Below are 18,844 nucleotides of genomic sequence, written 5' to 3'. Positions count from 1 at the left end.
CTCCTCTGTGAGGTGAGTGGTTCCTCCATGCTGCTGGGGGGCTTTTCTCAGCCTTTCCCATCAAATTTTGACTCCTGGGGGCCTTTTCCTCTACAGTGATGGCAGATGCTGGGTGGGTAAACTCTCCTTCCACCCCCCACCCTGCTTCTTCCCAATCTTTAGCAAATCTCTGCCCTGGAGAAGATCCATTACCGAGCTGCTGGTCAAAGGCCTCCGGGTCACTGGGTCCTCCGTGGTCCCCGGGAGGCCTCACCCTTTCCTCCAAGGAAGCTGCGTGGGCTTCACCATCTTCATCCTTGTTCCTTCTGGAAGCTGCCGGAGAGCCCCACTGGTCGGAGGCCCTAAGCTCAGAGCTCTCTGCAAGCTCTCCCGAGAGCTCCCGCCTGGTCTCATCTCCAGGAGGGGCTTTCGGGCGCTCTCCTCTCTCCTCCAACAGCGGAGGGAGGATTTGGTCTTCAAAATCTTTCTCTCCATAGTTGAAATAGAAGCTCCTCTCTACACCACAGTTTGCACAGGAAGTATCGGTTTCATCACTCGAGTCGGCTCTGTCTTCCTCGTGGGCTGGGTCTAGCAGAAACGACTGAAGTCCTCCCTTGTCAGAGGTTGGAGAGGAGACATCCGCCTCTGCTGGCCTGATCCCCAGGGCAGTGAGCCTTTCACAAGTCTGGATCTCCTCCAGCTCCTTTCTTAGCTCCACATGGCTCTCCAGCTGACCTGAGACCCGGCGCTTCCTGATGGTTGCCTCCCCGGTGCCCATCCTGAGCTGGGAGCCCTCAGGAAGTTTTTCTGCCAGAGTGCAGCCTGCAGCCAGGGAATCCCCTCCTGGGCCGTTCCCGACCCGGGGGCCCTCCTCCCACAGTGACTCGAAGTCTTCAGGGCTTGCGATCATTCGTCCTTTTTGCTGGGTCCTTGCTCCTCTGGCTCCCACCATTTCCTCAGTGGCCACTTCAACTTTGAACTTGTCCACCAGGATATCCACCTTGGAGAGTCTGCCATCGGCAAGGATATCTGCAAGGCCTGCCTCACTTTCTTCCTGCTGCATGGCGGCCACTTTTAGAAGGCTGAGTTCTTCTGGCCTAGTGTACTTCCTTTCTATAAATACCCAATGCTCTGAACCCTGTGTTTCAATTGGAGCAAGAAGAGTTAACATGAAATAGCAGGTACCTGAAGAACAGGTCACCTTTTTCCTTTACAAGAAGGGACCATTCTACCACCTAAAGGCCAACATGTCTGTCCCCAGAACTGGCTGGGGGGGGGGAAGGCATGACAATACTAGTCAGCCTCATCAAAGATCCTCTTCCCATCAAAACACCCAATAAATTATTTACCAACTCCCCTCAACCGCCACCCCAACTTGGAAAAATGGGATGGGGTCTCCTGGGATGTTAACCGTGGGGAAATGGGATGTTAACCGTGGGGAAAATGGAGATCCATGGATGGGCCAGGACTCTCCCTCTTCCGTTTTCATAATATAACTGCCACTGTCGGAGGGGAAAGTAGCTGATGTTACGTGAAATCAGTGAATGTTAGAGCCAAAAGAACTTCTAAGACACCTTCAGTCCAATCTCCTCATTGTGCACATGTGTAAACTCAGACCTAGAGAAGGTCGGTGACTTACGCAAGGTCACAGTTCATTGACAGTAGAGTCAGGAAAAGAGTGTCGGAGTTTTGATGACAGATCCTGGCTAACTTATCTCATAACGTATGGAATATGGGTCCCACTGTGATCTAATGTGAAGTTGATGGTAAGTATTGAGATAAGTTCCATAAGCTACAGCCTGAAATCTGACCTTTCTGCAAGAGCTTCTGAGAAGGAAAGGGATTAGAATGAAAAACACGAACTGGCCAGCTCTCCCGGTTAGTGCCAGTCACCGCAATGGTTTGAACAGCTTGAAGTTTGTGGGTTTTATTCCCAAAGAAACAGGTACCATGGCCTGTCCTTGTAGAATTCTAATGAAATCCACAGAAAAAGTAGACAAGGATTGGCCAGAATACATCACCAAAGGAAACAATCTCAAGATCCAGGCATATCTTGGGTGGAAAGCACCAACAAGAGGGCAGCGCTGTCAAACCACCGACAGAACAGCCCCACCTCCCTTGTGAACAATGCTTAGGAGGGAGCCATGGTCTTCTAGAATCATTCAAAAAGGAAGAAGGCCATTGGGATTTTAATCTTACAGCCACAGAAAACTTTCTTCACACAAAATCTTAGTGGAAGTCTACTATGTGGCACAAATGGGGGGCTGCCCTGTTGAAGTTGGGGGCCTAGTGCCCTGAGGTACTTTCCTCCTTAGAAAGCATGGCTCTGAGTCAAGCCCCTCATGGTAAAGATGTGGAAACTGAGGCCTAGAGAAGGTGAGCACCATGCCCAAGGTCAGAGAGTGAGCTAGTGCAAAGGCAGGCCTAGAACCGTCTCTTGAGTCCAAGTTCTGTGAGATGCATCCATGGTAAGATGTGCCCCAAACTGCTCCCGACAACAAGCTGGGGGAAGTTTATCTGACCTTGGGCTCCGATTCAGGTAATGACTTGGAGAGGAGTCTGTCAGATCCCATCAGACCTAAAGGATTCTGCAGGATCAAGGGAACACTGTAAACCCTCTTACCTCCACTCCCCCACTCCATTTCAGCAAAATCTCCAGGACTGTCAGGGAAGCAAACCACATTAAGAGATTCTCACCAACAGAAAAGAGAGAGAAAAGGAAAGGAGAAGGCCAGATAAAGTCGGGGGTAGGTTCTGAGATTTTACTTCAGGCAGTTAAGCCTTCAAGACCACAGCACTCGGACTTTCCCAGAGAGAAGTGCTTTGAGAGCCTACAGACGACAGGCCTCTCTTCTCTTCGACTTGGGAAGCAAATGCCTTTAGCTGCTCCCGTCTCAGCTTGGACTGGCATCATCAGCCTGGCAAGGAGAGCCAAAGACGGCCCATGAATTCCCTTCTGGAACATTCTTGCCCCAAGTCTAACTAGAAACTAGTTTCTAGGCTGTGTGGGGTGGGGGCTGGCACAGAACAAGATTGTATAGGGGGGAAAAAAAGGGAAACGTACTTATATTTAATTACTTTGTCCCAGGCAATACAAGCCTTTTGACTAAGTCAGCGGTTTTCAACCTTTTTCATCTCATGGCACGCATAAACTAATTACTAAGATTCTGAAGCACACCAAGAAAATTTTTTGCCGATCTGACAAAAAAATGGGTATAATTTTGATTCATTCGCACCAGGTGGCTATTGTTAGGTTGGCTGTTGTCATTTAAAAATATATATTCTTATTGATTTCAGAGAGGAAGGGAGAGGGAGAGAGAGAAACATCAATGATGTGAGAGAATCACTGATTGGCTGCCTCCTGCACGCCCCACACAGGGGATCGCCCTGACTGGGAATCAAACCAAGACCTCCTGGTTCATAGGTTGACGCTCAACCATTGAGCCACACCAGCTGGGCTGTTGTCATTTTTTAATTTGACAATCTAAGGGAAAAGTGGCCAGGGGCCCTGACTAAATAGTCAGGTATTGCTTATTTTAAAAATTTTTGAAATCGTTGGTCTAAATTATTAAATTTAATCCATATGGTAACTTGTGAAGCAGGTGCTATTACCCTATTTCAGAAGGGGAAACCGAGGCTCCCAGAGGAAGGTGACTGACACAGATGACCGAGTGAGCACGGAGAGCAGAAGGGGCTCTGTCTCTGACGAGTGAAAGCAGATATGCAGGGACCTAAAGAGAAAAGAAAGACTGAACGAAAAAGAGCAAGGCGTCACTGCCGCCAAAACGCTGGCAGAGCCACAGCTGGCCCTGGGGATTGGCCTGAAAGTTGTCCTGACCAGATTTTAGGATGGGGAAGGTGTCCGGGGGGCCCTCCACCATTCTTTCCACTGAGCTAAGATGCTCAGTGGCTGCTCAGACTGCCCCCTGCTGTCAGATGGAGGCACTGAGGTAAGACAGCCTTGGAACAGAAGCTGAAAGAGGAAGTGGAGCCGATTCTGCTCCCAAGGACAAGGAGCAAGTCGCCAGCCAGGCAGTTCTGCGGACTCTGGGCTGGAGCTCTGGCTCACATTTTGGCACAGAGGAGGGGGTCCGGGATGAGGAGCTCTCTAGAAGCCATGCCCTGGGAGAAACCGTGGAAGAAAGAGGGTTAGCGGGTGCTCAACTCTGAAGGGCCATCCTGGAGGATGCAGAGCAGGCGTAAGGGCGCTTGGGGACAGAGCAAGGCCCACAGACTGGTGACTCAGAAGGGCAGACAATTCAATGTGAAAACTTCACAATGGATGACTGAAGACAAAACGAGCTGCCGTTAAGAACAGGCAGAGCCCCCTCTGTGGAAGGGACTGGACCGACAATTTTTAGGAACCCTGAGGAAGGACGCATGTTGCCCCTCTCAAGGGCGGGCACCTGCCCTTGGCTCTGGGAGCATCTCTGTGCTCCAGGGCATCACTGCTTCCCTAACCTTGGGATGCTGTTGACTCCTGTCCAACTTCTCTCAAGAGTGTGCTGATAGTTTTGTTTTTATTTTTACAACAGAGGAAAAATAACTGTGATTTATGTTTTACCACTTATGTAGCTGACTCATGTTTCTATTACAGTTCCAGCATGTTTTCAGCAGCTACAAAATTTTTCTCCGGGGAATTAAGAAAGGTATATGCCCTCAGACACTCTGTGCCAACAAGAGAGGGTCATATATCAGTTAGTACCTTCCAATCCTGACCGTCCATGAGGTGCTGGGCCTGGATTCAACCTGGCATCCAGGCAGGGGCACAGCAAGTTCCAAGAGCCCTCAACCTGCTGCTCTCCGGGGCCCAGAAGCAATGCCCTCCTCATTTAGAATGCCTGCCTTACCAACATCTCTATAGCTCCAAGGTTACTCCTTGGAGCAAGATGCCCACTTTGTCTGTCTGGAGACCCTGATTGTTCCAAGGGGAGTTTAGAAAAGAAAGAGGTAGGGGGATGAATGGGATGCCATCCCCTAACTAACCACAGCTAGACCTTACGTGGGCTTCTAAACAGTAACAAGACCTTAGGGCAGAAGACATTTAGGTGCCATGACCCCTGATCCCAAGCTTAAAGGGCAGAGCCTGCCTCTAGAGTCACCTGCCTCTGCAGGGCCTGAGGGAGCTCATTTCTGCCTCCCTTTGAAGCCAGAGGTGTCTTCCCTGAATGGTTTCAGTCCTGATTCCCGGGCAGCAATGGATGAGGGAGGGGCCTGCCCTTTATGGATCCCTGGAAAGGGGATGTTCATTTGTCACAGCCGGGAGACCAGGTGGGCTGCCCACTGCTCCCTGTGCACGGCAGAGTCTGCTCCACCCCCTTCGCCCCAGAGGAAGGGTTTTCTTAAGACCATTAGGGTTCTGGTTGGGCGGGGAGGTGATGACAATAACCTCAGGAGATGCTGCGAGGCTTTTCTGAGTGAACACTTCCAAGCCTGTGGCCGTCTCAGGCTCAGGTGCCAAGTCCTGCTGAGAGGTGTCCTGGGTCCTCTGGGACTGCAGGGGAGGCCCAGGGCCAGAGGAAAAGGAGAGAGGGAGGAAGGGAAGGAGAGACAGAGAGGGAGAGAGAGAAAGCAGGAGAGACACACACACAGAGTCCATAAATAGCCCCACTTTGTAAATCCCACATCTTTAGGTTTTATAGATTAGGTCAGGAAGGAGCCGCACCGCTGTGGGGCGGGACAGAAAGGAACTGCCCCTCCAAGCCATTCAGAGAGGGAGGCCCACGGCCAGCTGCCAGCCAGCACCGTGGCTTTGGGCCTTCCCTCATCGCCTGCTCATTCTCATTCAAGAGGTTTTGGAGCCATATCACTTGCACACGGTTCCAAGTCTTCTCTGGGTGTCTTTGCTTTAGACGATGGTTCAATCCTGTAGTCTGGGTCTCGGCCCCTTTTAGAAAGTTATCTTTGAGATGAAAACCTAGGCTTGGCAAATCGGAACTCTTCTTTATAGTTTGGGGTCCCTATTTTGGTTTAAGCTCCTACCATTTTCCCCTTGGCCCAGATGACGCCCAACACCCGAGGAAGCTACTAGGAACCATGGATGAAACACCCTGCAGATCTCCCCTGCAAAGTCCATGTTTGAGCAGGAATTCTAATCGTCAGCAATGCCCATTGACTGTCCACACTGTCCAGTTTATAAAGTGTGTTTATATCCATTATTTTGCTCAACCTTCCCAATAACCCAACCCTATAGAATGGCAATCTTAGTTCCCTTTAGATGGACTGACGAGCCAGTGAGGCTCAGAGAGGTGAGGTTATTTGCCCAAGGAGTCAGACCGGTCCTTAGCTAAGGCTCCTCCCCATCCCCCAAATCTTTAAAGGCCTCTAAATGCTCCAAGGTGAGCTCCTGGACCGGACTTCTTTGTAGCAGTGGGAAGACAAGAGAGGAACAGACTCCGCCTTTTAATGATCCAATTCTAGCAGTTCCAGCTGTCACCAGCAGATGGGGCACCCCCAAGCCAGACTGCTCTGAGGCCAGCCCAATGCTCCAGGAGCCCAGCTCTCCAGGGCTCATCCTGCCTCTCTCTGCTGGAGTCTGACTGTGTCAGAAGCCCCTGCATCCCACCCTACCCACTTCAGGACTGAAGAGAGCCCACTCTGGTCAAGGGTCTCAGGGCAGGAGCAGGGCAGGTAACTGGATCACTAGACCAGCCCCCAGGCCCAGGTCAGCCTTGATTATGTCAAAGGTGACCACAGAAGCCCTCAGTGGGTACAGAGATTTGCCCTCCTTCCATGGCACTGGCCTTAAAAGCCCCCAGATCATCCCTAACTTTGCGAATCACCAGCCAGGGGAGCCATCATAGCAGCCTCACTGTGATGACGAGGCCCTCTGTTCGCCGGTATGGCAAGGCCATGGGGAGTGCTGAGTCAATAGAACGCTCTGCTTATTAGATCATGGCTGCATCAACCAATTGTCAAAGCATTAGAGGACAGCACACACGCAATTGACTCTACGTCTGGTCTTCACACAATTTGGTCTTGCTTCTAGGCAGTTGTGATTTAATAGCAAATACAATGCCTGGGACACAAGAAAATCAGATTCTGGCTCCTCTTCTATCAACTATGACACTAAAAAAGTCCTTCCCCTTCTGGGCCTCAGGGCCCCATCTGTGACATGATGACCTTGAACCAAGCGGGTTCTGAGGACCCTTCCAACTTTAAAAGGGATCCTGACTCAAAGTTAACCTTCTGTGTGAGAGTCCCAGGTCTCTCAAAATAAAACAATAAGTACTAGTAACTCGTACTGAGCCTCTGGGTCTCTGCTGGCCCCTCCATGCTTTATCTCATTTGATCCTTACAACATTCCTAAGAAGTAGATGCTTTATTACCTCTACTGAATGGAGGCTCAGAGAGGTTAAGTCACAAGCACCGGATCATCCAGCTAGCAGGCAGCAGAGCCAGAGTTCAAACCCAGGCGGTTGAGCCCAGTAAGCAGCAGCACTAGAGTATAAAAACCCAAGCACAGACGGAGATAAACACTGCCAAGATTTAGCAGCGCTAACAATAACAGGTTGGGGTTATCAATACAAGAATTCTCGAGATCCTGTCTTTCTCTTTTTCAATTGCTTTCCACTCTGAAAGGCACAGGAACAGCTGGTTTTCCTGGAAGACCTAGTTCCCTCTAGTGGGCTCTGAGGATCCTTCCTGGAGGGAATACTTCCGGATCTGTGTTTTCACAATAGGCTCAAAAGGGTCTGGTTACTGGATAGAACTACCCTGATTCTTAGAGTTTAGTGTGCATGAGAATCGCCTGGGGCACTTGTTTCAGATGCTGATTCCAGGCCTCCACCTCCAATATTCTCATTCAGGAGGTCTGATGTAGAGTCCAGAATATGCATTTCTAACAAGTACCCCTTCTTCCCCATTATACTCTGGCTGATGGAAGGGGAATACACCAAGCCACTTTGAGTTTTCCAGGATGGTCCCTGGGGCCCCGGATTCCAAGATTCAGTGACTGTCTTCCTCAGCTTAACCCACCACCCCATCCCCATCACCAGTGCACGCAGCAACAGGGAGGAGCATACAGCTGTGGGGGTGACAGTGAGTCAGCACACTTTCCCACCCTCTTTACCCAAGGCCCCCGTTGAGGGGTTCAGGGTGAGACCTACCTCACTGGCTTTCTCAGGGGTGCCTTTGGGGGAGGGGGAGGCGGGCGAGGAGGGCAGCCTGCGTTCCCGCTCCCAGTCTCGATCCCGGTGGATCAGTTTGCTGTTGGGTTCCTTCAGGGTCCTCTTGAGCTCGTTGATGCTGGCCTGGTGCTTCAGCAAGACATCCTCTGGCTTGTCTAAGAACTAGGGTGATGGAGAGGACAGCCAGGCATTAGAGGAGCAGCTCCAAGATGGGACATCGGGTGTGGTGAAAATGGCAACAGTGACCATAGCTGCCCTATTTCAGCAAGGTGATTACCATGTGTGACCTGTGGCACTCTCCAGCACCTCATGAGCCAGGCAGTGCAGGGATATTAGCCCCAGCAGGTGCACACAGCACTTGAGATTAAAAAGAGGAGACTTCTGCCCTGGCTGGTATGGCTCAGTTGGTTGGAGCTTCATCCCATACAATGAAAGGTGACGGGTTTAATTCCTGATCATGGCACATATCTATGTTGCGGGTTCAATCCTCAGTCAGGGCACTTACAGGAGGCAACTGATGAATGTTTCTCTCACATTGATGTCTCTCTCTCTTCCTCATTCCTCTCTCTCTGAGAGAGAGAGAGATAGAGAGAGAGAGAGAGAGAGAGAGAGAGAGAGAGAGAGAGAGAGAGAGACTGACTTCTGGTCAAGCACAACCTTTTCCACTTCTCTGCCTGGCCTCCTGATCTTAGAGCCCGAACCCATGCAAATCCCACTGGTCTGGGTGAGTTCCCTTTGGTGCTGTGAGCCCAGTCTAAGTCACAACCGAGGTACAGTGAGAACTTGCCAACCCTGATCACTTGGCGGCTCTGACCCCCTCCTTGGCCTCCCAGATCCTGGTCCCCACCTCTGACCAAGACTTGGACCACTGTGCTTAGCAGGATCTCCAGTCTAGGCCCCTCCTGGCCCAACATATGCAGTAAATCAGGCCCTGTGGGGCCCTTCTAAAGCCAGGGACATCCATTAAAATGGGTTCTGTTCCCACACCAAGGACCAGGGACCCAGGGACCAGGAAAAGATTGTGTTCAGTATTCTCTGCTGACAGCCTCTACCTTTCCCAACCACCCAGAATCTTCCAGATACCTGTGGGTATTGATTCCTCAACAGCAGACAGGGTGAGATACAGCCAGAGAGGGGTGTTCAGGAGGATCAGGAGAATTAGAGACCAGGAAGAAGATAGGTAGGTCCAAGGCTGTACACAAGAACTGAGCCAGGTATAGCCGGAGTCATAGGTGAGTCCCACATTGTACTGCCAAGTCTGAGCTCTGGCCAGTGCATCATGACAGAGTACTCTGCCCCTAGGTCACGTGAGGTGCACCCTTTGCACATGAGATGGCAGTGACTTGCCAAAGCTGCCTGTCTGTCTACTTCTGGGGGCAGGGCAGTAGGCTGGTGGCCGAAAAACCCTTATCTGCAAGGCTATTTGAGGGTTCATGTCAACTCGATTCAGGGCAAGAAATGGACAATATCAGCTTATTACAAAGTCAGATCAGGAGATTCTAGAACTGCCTGGAAGGTAAGCTTGTCCTTGAACAAGCTAGACTCTTCCCCTGGGATTCTCTCTGGCATCCGAGGATCCTCTATGATTGACTCCTAGTTGACCTCAGAAAGGAAACCAATGCTACTGAGGCTTCTGCTTTGCCTCCAAACATCTTCCTATACCTCTTTTCCTCAAACCTGATAGAGTTTGATGGATTGGGGCTACAATAGACCCAAGATGTGTCTTGTGACCTTCTGTCCTGTACCTGCTACTCTGGCTCAGTGGGCATGTAGTGTTCCTGACAGCTAGAGGGAGCGGTGGAACCCCAAGATCCTTGAAAGGCCTTGGGGAAACCTAGTCCAAATGCCTTACTGTGCAGGTGGGGAGCTGGGGCCTAAGGGGATGTCCCCAAGACCTCAAAGAGTCAGTGGCAGAACTGGGGCTAAAATCCAGATCACGGTCCTTCCCCTCGGGCCCAAGAATAAATCCACTTCTCTTGCAGTGAAAGTTCAAATGAAGAGATGGAGACTGTGTGAAAGGGAAGGAGAAGTGGTTAACACAGATGAATAAAGTGAGGGAGAGGAGAGAGAGGAGGAGAAAAGGAGAGGAGACTTTCCTGACAGCTAGAGAAGCAGACCCCAGCCAGAGGGAGGGGCAATGGAATCTGAGAAGATGCAGATGTGCTCTGAGGCTCCTCCCTCCCACCCCTCCCACCCACATCTGGTTGCCAATAGATACAAAAAAAAAAAAAAGCAGAAGAGATGAGCTCAATGAAAGCATGGAATGCCTGGAAGAGCTGAGGAACACAAGTGGGATAGTCAGCAGGGACGGGGGAGTGAGCGTGGGTGGTCTGGGGAGGCAAAGTGTGAGGTTGGATAGAGAGGAGGGGAAAGAGGGAGGGGAAACACTGCTGGGGAATGGAGTCTGAGCAGGATGCTGAAGAGATGAACTTAACAAGGGGAGCTGAGGGGGCTGGGTGTGGGATGGGACTAGGGGGAGCGGAGGGGGAGGAGGATGGCCAAGGAGCAGAGGTGAAGCTAAAGCTGAGATGGCGCCAGGATATCAACCTGGGATGGGCTGTGGAATGGTAACGAATGAACTGGGTAGGTGGGGACAGGTCCCATGCAGTACCTCCTGCTTGTGTCTCGGCGTGGTTTCCTGCTCCGGCTAGCAGACGGGGAGGAGGGAAAGCAACCAGCAGGGTCAGTAGAGCCAGTGGATTAGAGACATCGAGACCAGCCCAGTCCAGCAGGCAGCCCAGAGCGCTCTCACCCAAGCAACAGAGGCCAGGGAAGCTGGGTGGCCCCCGGGTTGGGGGGCGCGCGGGGGTGGGGGGCAGTGAGTAGTTGGAAGGGGTGGAGTGTGAAGCAGGGAGGTGGCCCAGGGAGGTGATGACGGGGGCGGGAGGACTGGAGGCAAAGTGAGCAGTTACACTCAGCAGATGGAAGTGAGGGTTCCGGATAGTCCTGCTTCTTGCAGTCAGCATATGTGTTCAGGGACCTGTACTCCCAAGTGGCACTGCATGTTGGAAACACACTATACCCATGTGTGCACAGGCCCGTTTGCATGTTGTTCAAAAATCTGGATACGTAACCCTGTGGGTGAGGGGTGTATATCTGTGAGTGAACGCATGCAAGTCTGAGGCCAAGTGTGCCTGCAGGAGTGTGTGCGCAAGTATGTGGGAAATGGGGGTGGACAACAAGAGGGGGGCACACTGTGAGGGTCTGCAGAAACACCCCAGCATGCTCTGGGGGAAAAGAGGGCTGTGCAGATTCAAATTGTAGTCAAAGGGGCAAATTCAGAGTGGGCAAGAGGAGGCCAGAGTCCCCTAGGGTACAGAATGCCCTCTGGGAAAGCAAGGCAAAAGGAGGGGAGGGTGTATGGCGAGCAGCATGCCCCCCACACCTGGGCATGTGCAGGTATTGAGCATGGCCCAAGGGCAAGGCTCTGAGCTTGGTGCACCCCATAGCAAGGGTGCTCAGCCACAGCTGGGGGCACCTGAAGGCCAAGGCTAAAGACAGGATCAGCCTCCTGATCCCCAGATCAGTGAGTATAAGAAAGTCAGACTCCTACCTTCAGCTCCTTGATCTTGGTGGGGGTCCTGACCTCTCCCTCCTCGGCCTCTGACTGCCGCCCCCCAGACTCGCCATCTTCCTCCCGTTTGTCACCATCAGGTCCTGCGTCGTGGTTCTCACTGACCGAGGCTGGGCGGGAGAACTCTGCTAAAGTGGGCAGAAACAGCCGGGCAGCCATGTGAGACATCTCCCAGGTGCACGGACAGGGAGTCGGCCCTGCCACTTGCCCAACCACGCTTGGAGCGGAGCAGACACTTCCACACCCCAACACATTGGGGATAAGAAACCAGTGCCCAACTGGAGTGAAGCAGCCTTCCCAGTCACGTGGACTGCCTGCCAGGCCCCTCCTGGTTTCTATAGCACTAGAGCCCAGGTTCAAATCTCAAATCTATCTCTTCTTAGCTGTGTGACCTTGGGTAAGTTATACAACCTCTCTGGGCTTCCATTTTCTCATCTATAAACAGCACCTATTTCAGACAACTGGGGGAGGAACAAATAAGCTCATGTGTAGAAGTATTTAGAAGAGTGGCTGCCAGAGTGAGCCAATTCAATCAATGTTGGCCCACAAATGTTGATTTTCTTGTTGTGGCATTTGTGGCAGAATGCTCACTTGACCATTATCTAACAACACACAGATATTGTGAGATTAGCTTTTACTAGTGAAAGCTAAAGTCCTGAGGTTTGCAAATAATGTAGCTTCTTTATAAATCAAAGAAAATTCAAGGGAACCCTTGCAGTAACATCTTTCTCACTTGGCTGGCATTCCAAGTACTTTCCTGAACAGGAGAGAAAAGGGTAGAATTACACCCTTTACTCCAGACACTGGGCATAACTCAGACTATGCCCATGGATTATGTCTTGGTGGGGGAAAAATGGCTGGAAAACAGTGAATGACCGGAGCACAGATCATCCTTGGAATTGGCCTAGATTAAAAAGGAGAGAATAATTATCCTTTCTATTTATATATATTTACTCTGCAAAGTGCCCATTCATGCACATTATTTCATTTGAGCCCACAGTGCTCTGTGTTGATGACTAGAATGGGAATTATTATCCTCATTTAACAGAGACTCTGAGACCTTTCAGTGAGTCAGGAGAAGAACCCAGGCCTACTGGCTTAGAGTCCAGGCTTCCGGCCCCCTCTTGATGAGCATCGTCAAATCTGGGCCAATCTTTGCTGCCTTGCCCAATCTGGGCTTCATTTCGCCCCTGGCATAGTAATGATAGCTGCAGGGGAGGATAGAGACAGTACGGGCTCTCCTTTCTTTTTGCATAAAACTTAGCTCTCGGTCCTGTGACCATTCAAGAATAAGGAGCCTCCTCAGTTCCAAATGGACCCTTGCAAAACTGCATGTCCTTCAAAAATGGCCAGGGAGTTCTGGAACAGGTCTCACCTTCATACTGCAGGAAAAGTATCAGACTGCCTGATCACCTGGAAAACTCCTAGGTATCCTTCAAAACCCTGCCCAGTTGTCACCCTCTCTGCAAAGCCCTTTCTGCTCCTCCTAGACAGAATTAATCCCTCTCTCCTTAAGGCGACTCTGTATTCTGTACTTCTTCCATTGTTTGAATCACACTGAATGCTTATAAACCTACTATTCTAGGAGCTCCTCAAAGGAAAGGGCCGTACTTGTTCTAAGACTCAGAAAATATCTGTCAAGTGGGACTAACTTGCTGAGAGTCCTGCCCCAGTGTGTTCTGGGAATAGCCATTATTTCCCCCACTCAAGTCCCCACCTCCTACCTTTAAACCATCCTCTACAAATCTAAAAGCAATAATAATAATTTATTACTGCTACAATAAACAATAACTTGTTATTGGGTATTATTTATTACGTTCCTAATATGTGCCAGGAATTGTTTCGGGTGTTGTAGAGGCATTATCTCATAACATAGCGAAGTAAATAATCTTTATTTTGTAGAAGAGGAAATAGGCACAGGGAGTTAAGTTGCTCAAGGCCTCCCATCCGTTCATTCAGATGTTTATGAGCCACATCCTGTGTCCACAGAGCAGCTGGTGAGAGTCAAGGCTGAGATTTGAACTCAGATCTGCCAAACTCTGAATCTCCCCAGTGCCTTTATCCCATGTGGCTTCTGAATCTCCCCTATAAACTCCCCTATAAAGTGTGCATACTGGGGGGAGTCAGGGCCCTGAGGGATGCCAAGTGAGTATGTCTGGGCCAGGGCCTGGGAATCTGCATGCTTAGCGGACTCACAGGTGATTCTGATGCAGGTGGTCTACAACCACATTTTGAGAAGCCCTGGTCTGCTTGATAGAGGACAATGTAGGGCCAATTCTTGTTGATATTAAGGGCACCTGTCAGCCCAACTGAGAGCGCCATGTGGTTAGTGTCAATCAGTTCAATGGAACCAAAAGAATGACTGGGAACAACCGCTCTGCCTCCAGTCAGGTAAGGCATCACCAACTCCACATTGCAGTCATAATACATCATTCTCCTGGTATGATGACAACCCAAGAATCACTAAGCATCTTAGGCAGGGGGCCCAGAAAAACCATATGGCTAAACCTGGGACTCCACAAGGCTCACAGAAGTCCCAGGAAGTCTAGGAGGGGCAACGTCACCTCCCAGCGATAGTGAGGCCATAGGTTGAGGCTAATCCACTGAGAGCTGCCCAGGTGCAGTGGTGCTCTTGGGCCACCATGCCCAGTGCAAGTCAATCTGTGATGTGTCTACCACCTTCACTGCTCATTCTGCACCTGGCACGCCCACCTCCTTCCCTCTGAACACCACTCTTCTCCCACCTCCAATTTAGGGCATACCTCCATCAAGGCTGCGGGACATGGTGTACCGTTTGCTGGAGGAACGCTCGAAGAAGGGAGCGGGCCGGTCGATGAGGGCGCTGGCCTGGCGGGTCTGTGCCTGGGTCCTCCCACTATACCGGAACTTGGAGCCCATCACCAGGAAGCCCTTGGGTGGGGGTTCGGGGGACACGAGCCTGCAGTGGAGGGATGGAGGTGAGGAGGGGGGATCATACCTGCATTGCCAGGTCCAAGGCTGGACCACAGCTGGCCTTTCATCCCACTGTCCCACCAGCTACACTCTGTGGTCCAGGAGGGGAGAGACTTGGGGAAAGAGGAGGGAGGTCTTTCCTATGGTCCTTACTACCTTCTCCCGCTCTACCCTCAAAAACACAGACATCACCCACACATACATCACAGCCTCTGTCTCATCCCCAGTTACCCCATCCCCAGGTCTGGCTCACCGGAAGAACGTGTGGTGCTCAATGCAGACCTTCCACAGTCTCTTGGCTGACCGGTGGTTTGGAAGCTTAAAGCCAATTGTGCTCTCGAACTGCTCATACTGCAAAACCAAGGAGGGTGGGTAAGAAGCAAGACCTGGACCCCTCTCTCCATCAGTCCGTCCTTTTGAACCTCTTTTCAGCATGCGCGTCTCTGGCCTGTTCTTTTATTTATTCACTAGAGGCCCAGTGCACAAAATTTGTATACTGGAGGAGGGGTCCCTCAGCCCGGCCTGCACCCTCTCACAGTCTGGGACCCCTCGGGGGATGTCTGCCTGCCGGCTTAGGCCCAATCAGGCCTAAGGTAGCAATCAGACATCCCTCTCACAGTCCAGGGCTCTCGCAGTCCAGGACCCCTCACTCCTTACCGCCCGCCTGCAGTGGAGGCGGGAGACGTTCCCACCACCACCACTGCACTCACCAGCTGTGAGCCTGGCTTCTGGCTGAGCGGTGTTCCCCCTGTGGGAGTGCACTGACCACCAGGAGGCAGCTCCTGCATTGAGCATCTGCCCCCTAGTGGTCAGTGCACGTCATAGCGACCGGTTGTTCTGCCGTTCGGTCGATTTGCATATTAGGGTTTTATTATATAGGATTGGTTTACTCAATAATGTGAACTGAGCCCTTACTCTGTAATCAGTCTAAAGCAAGAGAGACACCATGGTGATCAAGACAGAAGATTCAGCCCTAGCTGGTTTGGCTCAGCGGATAGAGCATCAGCCTGAAGACTGAAGGGTCCCAGGCTCAATTCCGGCCAAGGGCACATGCCCAGGTTGTGGGCTCGATCCCCAGTAGGGGGCGTGCAGGAGGCAGCCGATCAATGATTCTCTCTCATCATTGATGTTTCTATCTCTCTCTCCCTCTCCCTTCCTCTCTGAAATCAATAAAGAAATATATATATATATATATATATATATATATATATATATATATATATATATATGTTGAAAAGACAGAAGGTTCAGGGAGGAGAGGACTTTGATCATAAATAAGTAAACAAGATCATTTCAGATACTGAAGGGACTGGACAGAGATGTGTGATGTGACAGAATACCTGTGTAAGTGCAGGGGTGGGTACTATTTTAGAAAGGTGATCTTTGAGCAGAGATCTGAAGGATGGGAAAGGAACCAGCTATCTGAGAGGGTGGGGAAGAGGATTTCAGGTGGAGGATGATCAAAAGCAAAGGGCTCGTGGCGGGAAGAGCTTGCTTATTCGAGGATTTCAGAGAAGGCCAAAGGGGCCGGAGTGCAGTGGGCATGGGGCAATGTGGGAGAGGCAGGTGGCCACAGACAGAGTGTGGGCTTTAGGCCGAAAGCTAAAAAGAAAGCTCTTGAAACATTTAAGCAAGGACTGGGAATAAGGGTGAGCTTCACATGCTATGATGGAAGGGGCTTCCAAGCGCTCTTTAGCGGCTATGAAGAAAACGGCCTGGAGTGAGGGTGGGGGCAGGGGAACGAGAAGGATGTGGTGGAGACGAAGATGAGAGATGATGGCTGCTGGTAGCTGGTGCAGTGGGGAGGCAAGAAGCAAATGGGTTCGCATTTATTCTAGGGTGAGCTGTGGAGGCTGGATGAATACATGTTTGCATGTGTGTGGTTGTGTGTCTATATGTACCTTAGTATGTGTATGTACTTGCAAATACAGGGACATGGACATGTATACCGAATATATGTGATTACCTTTACATGTGTGCTTGTGCATGTGCTCCTGTGTGTGTGTGTGTGTGTGTGTGTGTGTGTGTGTGTGTGCAGGACATACCTAAGGTGTGAAGTGTCTGAAAAGAGCCCCAGCAGAAGATGGATCTCTCCATACCCAGCACCCCAGCACCGCCATCCAGGTATCCTGAGTAGGAAAAATCCAGGCCCAGCTACCAGATCCTCTCCATTCTAGTCAATTCGGTGAGGAGGAGGGATTCCCAAGCAGGCTCACCTCCCCAGGCCGGATCTTGATGTAGAAGTTACTCCTCTTGTAGGAGATCTTGAGAATCTTGGGCCAAGCGAAGCGGTTGATCCTCAGTCGGTCCCGGTAGATGAGCAGGCCATTGGCACAGACTCCTAACATAATGTCAATGCCCTCAGAGTCCTGCGCGAGAAGGGGCCATGGAACAGCAGGCCTGGCGCCCACTCCTGGGGCAGCCTGCCCCCGACCCCAAGTCCCTCCTGAGCTCTACTTACAAATGAGCCCAAGGAGCAGGTGCACTTGGAGGCTCCGTGCTGGCGTCCCCTGACCATCCCTCACACAGTCACTCAACCATTCACTCCTTCATTTTGTCATTTATCCACCCACTCACTTGTTCTATTATTTTCTTGGTTAATCACTTATTCATCCAGCAAACACTTAATGGTACATATTTGGTGCCAGGCCATGGGCTACACGCTAGGGATACAGAAATAAATTAAGGCCCTGTATTTCCCTCACAATGCTCCCAATCTAGTGGTGGCACAAACAGGTTCAAAAATAAATATAATATAAGGAGAAAATGATAAGGGTCGTGGGAGAATAAAGGGTTATGAAACTTTGAGGCTTCAGGTCGGCAGGAATGCAGGGTCTGGCACACCAAGCCCTCCAGAAGAACATCATAGTTCAATGGGGGGACCCCCAGAGGCTAGGGGGCGCTGGGACCCAACGGTACCTTGGCATGGTGCAGGTCTACTCCGTACATGGAAAGCTTCTTGGCGTTCTCCAGGAAGTGGATTTCTGCTTCTCCTGGGGTCATGCCCCTAATGGAAAGAAAGGGATCACAGGTGCCATGGGAAAGGCCCGCCTGAGTCCTGCTGCCTGAGGTGGCCACAGTCAGACCTGTGATTCTAGGAAGGCAAATGTTCTGGAGTGGGTGTGTGGCTAGACCTCCCCTCGGCTCTCAGTGCAGGATGGTGCACCCCAGGCCCCTCTTCAGTCCCCTCAACCCCCATCTCCTGCGAAAGCTCAGGTCCAATCTTGTTTCCTCCAGGAAGCATTCAAGGGCTGGGCCGGGAGTCAGGATTTTTGTCTCATTCTGCCACTGCGTGAAGTGTGAGCCACAAGTCCTGCTTCTCCATGACCGTGAAGCCACCGTGGAAGCCTGTCCATTATAATCACCCAGGGACTCGGGAATCACTGCCCCCATAAGGTATTTATCTTATATACAGGATTTGGAGTCAAAAAGGCCTGATTATGAGCCCTGATTATAACATTTAGTGAGTAGGAGCCATGTATTATGCCTTCCTGACATCTCATAGTATCTTTCACAATGCTAAATATATAGTAAATATTCATTAAATTAAAAAAAATATATATTTATCCTAGAACATTATATCAGAAACCACTTAACCTCCCCTGAGGAACAGGTGCCCTTTCTCCTTTCTGAAAAGAAGTTATACAAGTTCCTTCTTTGCTTTGACCGCCAGGAAACCATACATTTTACACTCAGTCACAGCTAACCTTTATTGAGGACTGCGTGCGGTTACTGTTCCAAGCATTTTGCATGTCTGAAGTTACTGAATCCTCAAAATAATTCTATACATAGGTATTATCATTTTTCCCATTTTACAGATGAGGAAGCTGTGGCACAGAGAGGTTGAATAACTTGCCTAAGGACACACAGCTACTAAGTAGCAAAGTCAGGATCTGAATCCAGACAATGTGGGTCCAGAGTCTGTGTTCCTAACCATTACGTTTACATCTGTCTCACATCCTCTGCGCCTGTTTCCTCTGCTCGGTCCGCCTCGGTGAGGTACTGTGTGGAATACCTGGACAGCAGATGCCAATGTGCTCTCAGTCGAAAGAGCTGTAAAGGGATGGCCATCAGCATTTTCCCAGCCCATATCGATCTAAACTTCTTTCTCTCGATCACAGACAGACCTTGAAGATATTGCAGGTTCACTTGCAGGCCACCAGAATGAAACCAGTATCACAGGAAAGCAAGCCACGCAAACTTGTTGGGT

The 18,844-nt window shown here is 50.7% G+C and overlaps 1 protein-coding gene across 3 annotated transcripts in view; it reads right to left on the bottom strand.

The window, feature by feature from the left end:
- EPB41L1 (erythrocyte membrane protein band 4.1 like 1) overlaps nt 1-18,844 on the bottom strand; it is a 101,231-nt gene that overhangs the window by 21,008 nt on the left and 61,379 nt on the right. For all 3 annotated transcript variants that reach the window (XM_054724389.1, XM_054724388.1, XM_054724387.1), the window contains exons 8-13: nt 17,554-17,641; nt 16,851-17,003; nt 14,888-14,985; nt 14,445-14,620; nt 11,662-11,810; nt 8,088-8,270 (exon numbers count right to left, since the gene is read on the bottom strand). In XM_054724389.1, the coding sequence (XP_054580364.1) occupies nt 8,088-8,270; nt 11,662-11,810; nt 14,445-14,620; nt 14,888-14,985; nt 16,851-17,003; nt 17,554-17,641 (847 nt within the window). The remainder of the gene's footprint in view (nt 1-8,087; nt 8,271-11,661; nt 11,811-14,444; nt 14,621-14,887; nt 14,986-16,850; nt 17,004-17,553; nt 17,642-18,844) is intronic.

Source organism: Eptesicus fuscus, chromosome 12, assembly GCF_027574615.1.
Source record: "Eptesicus fuscus isolate TK198812 chromosome 12, DD_ASM_mEF_20220401, whole genome shotgun sequence".
Lineage (NCBI taxonomy): Eukaryota > Metazoa > Chordata > Mammalia > Chiroptera > Vespertilionidae > Eptesicus > Eptesicus fuscus.
Note: the sequence above shows the minus strand (reverse complement) of the source record. Positions and strands in the feature narration are given on the sequence as shown.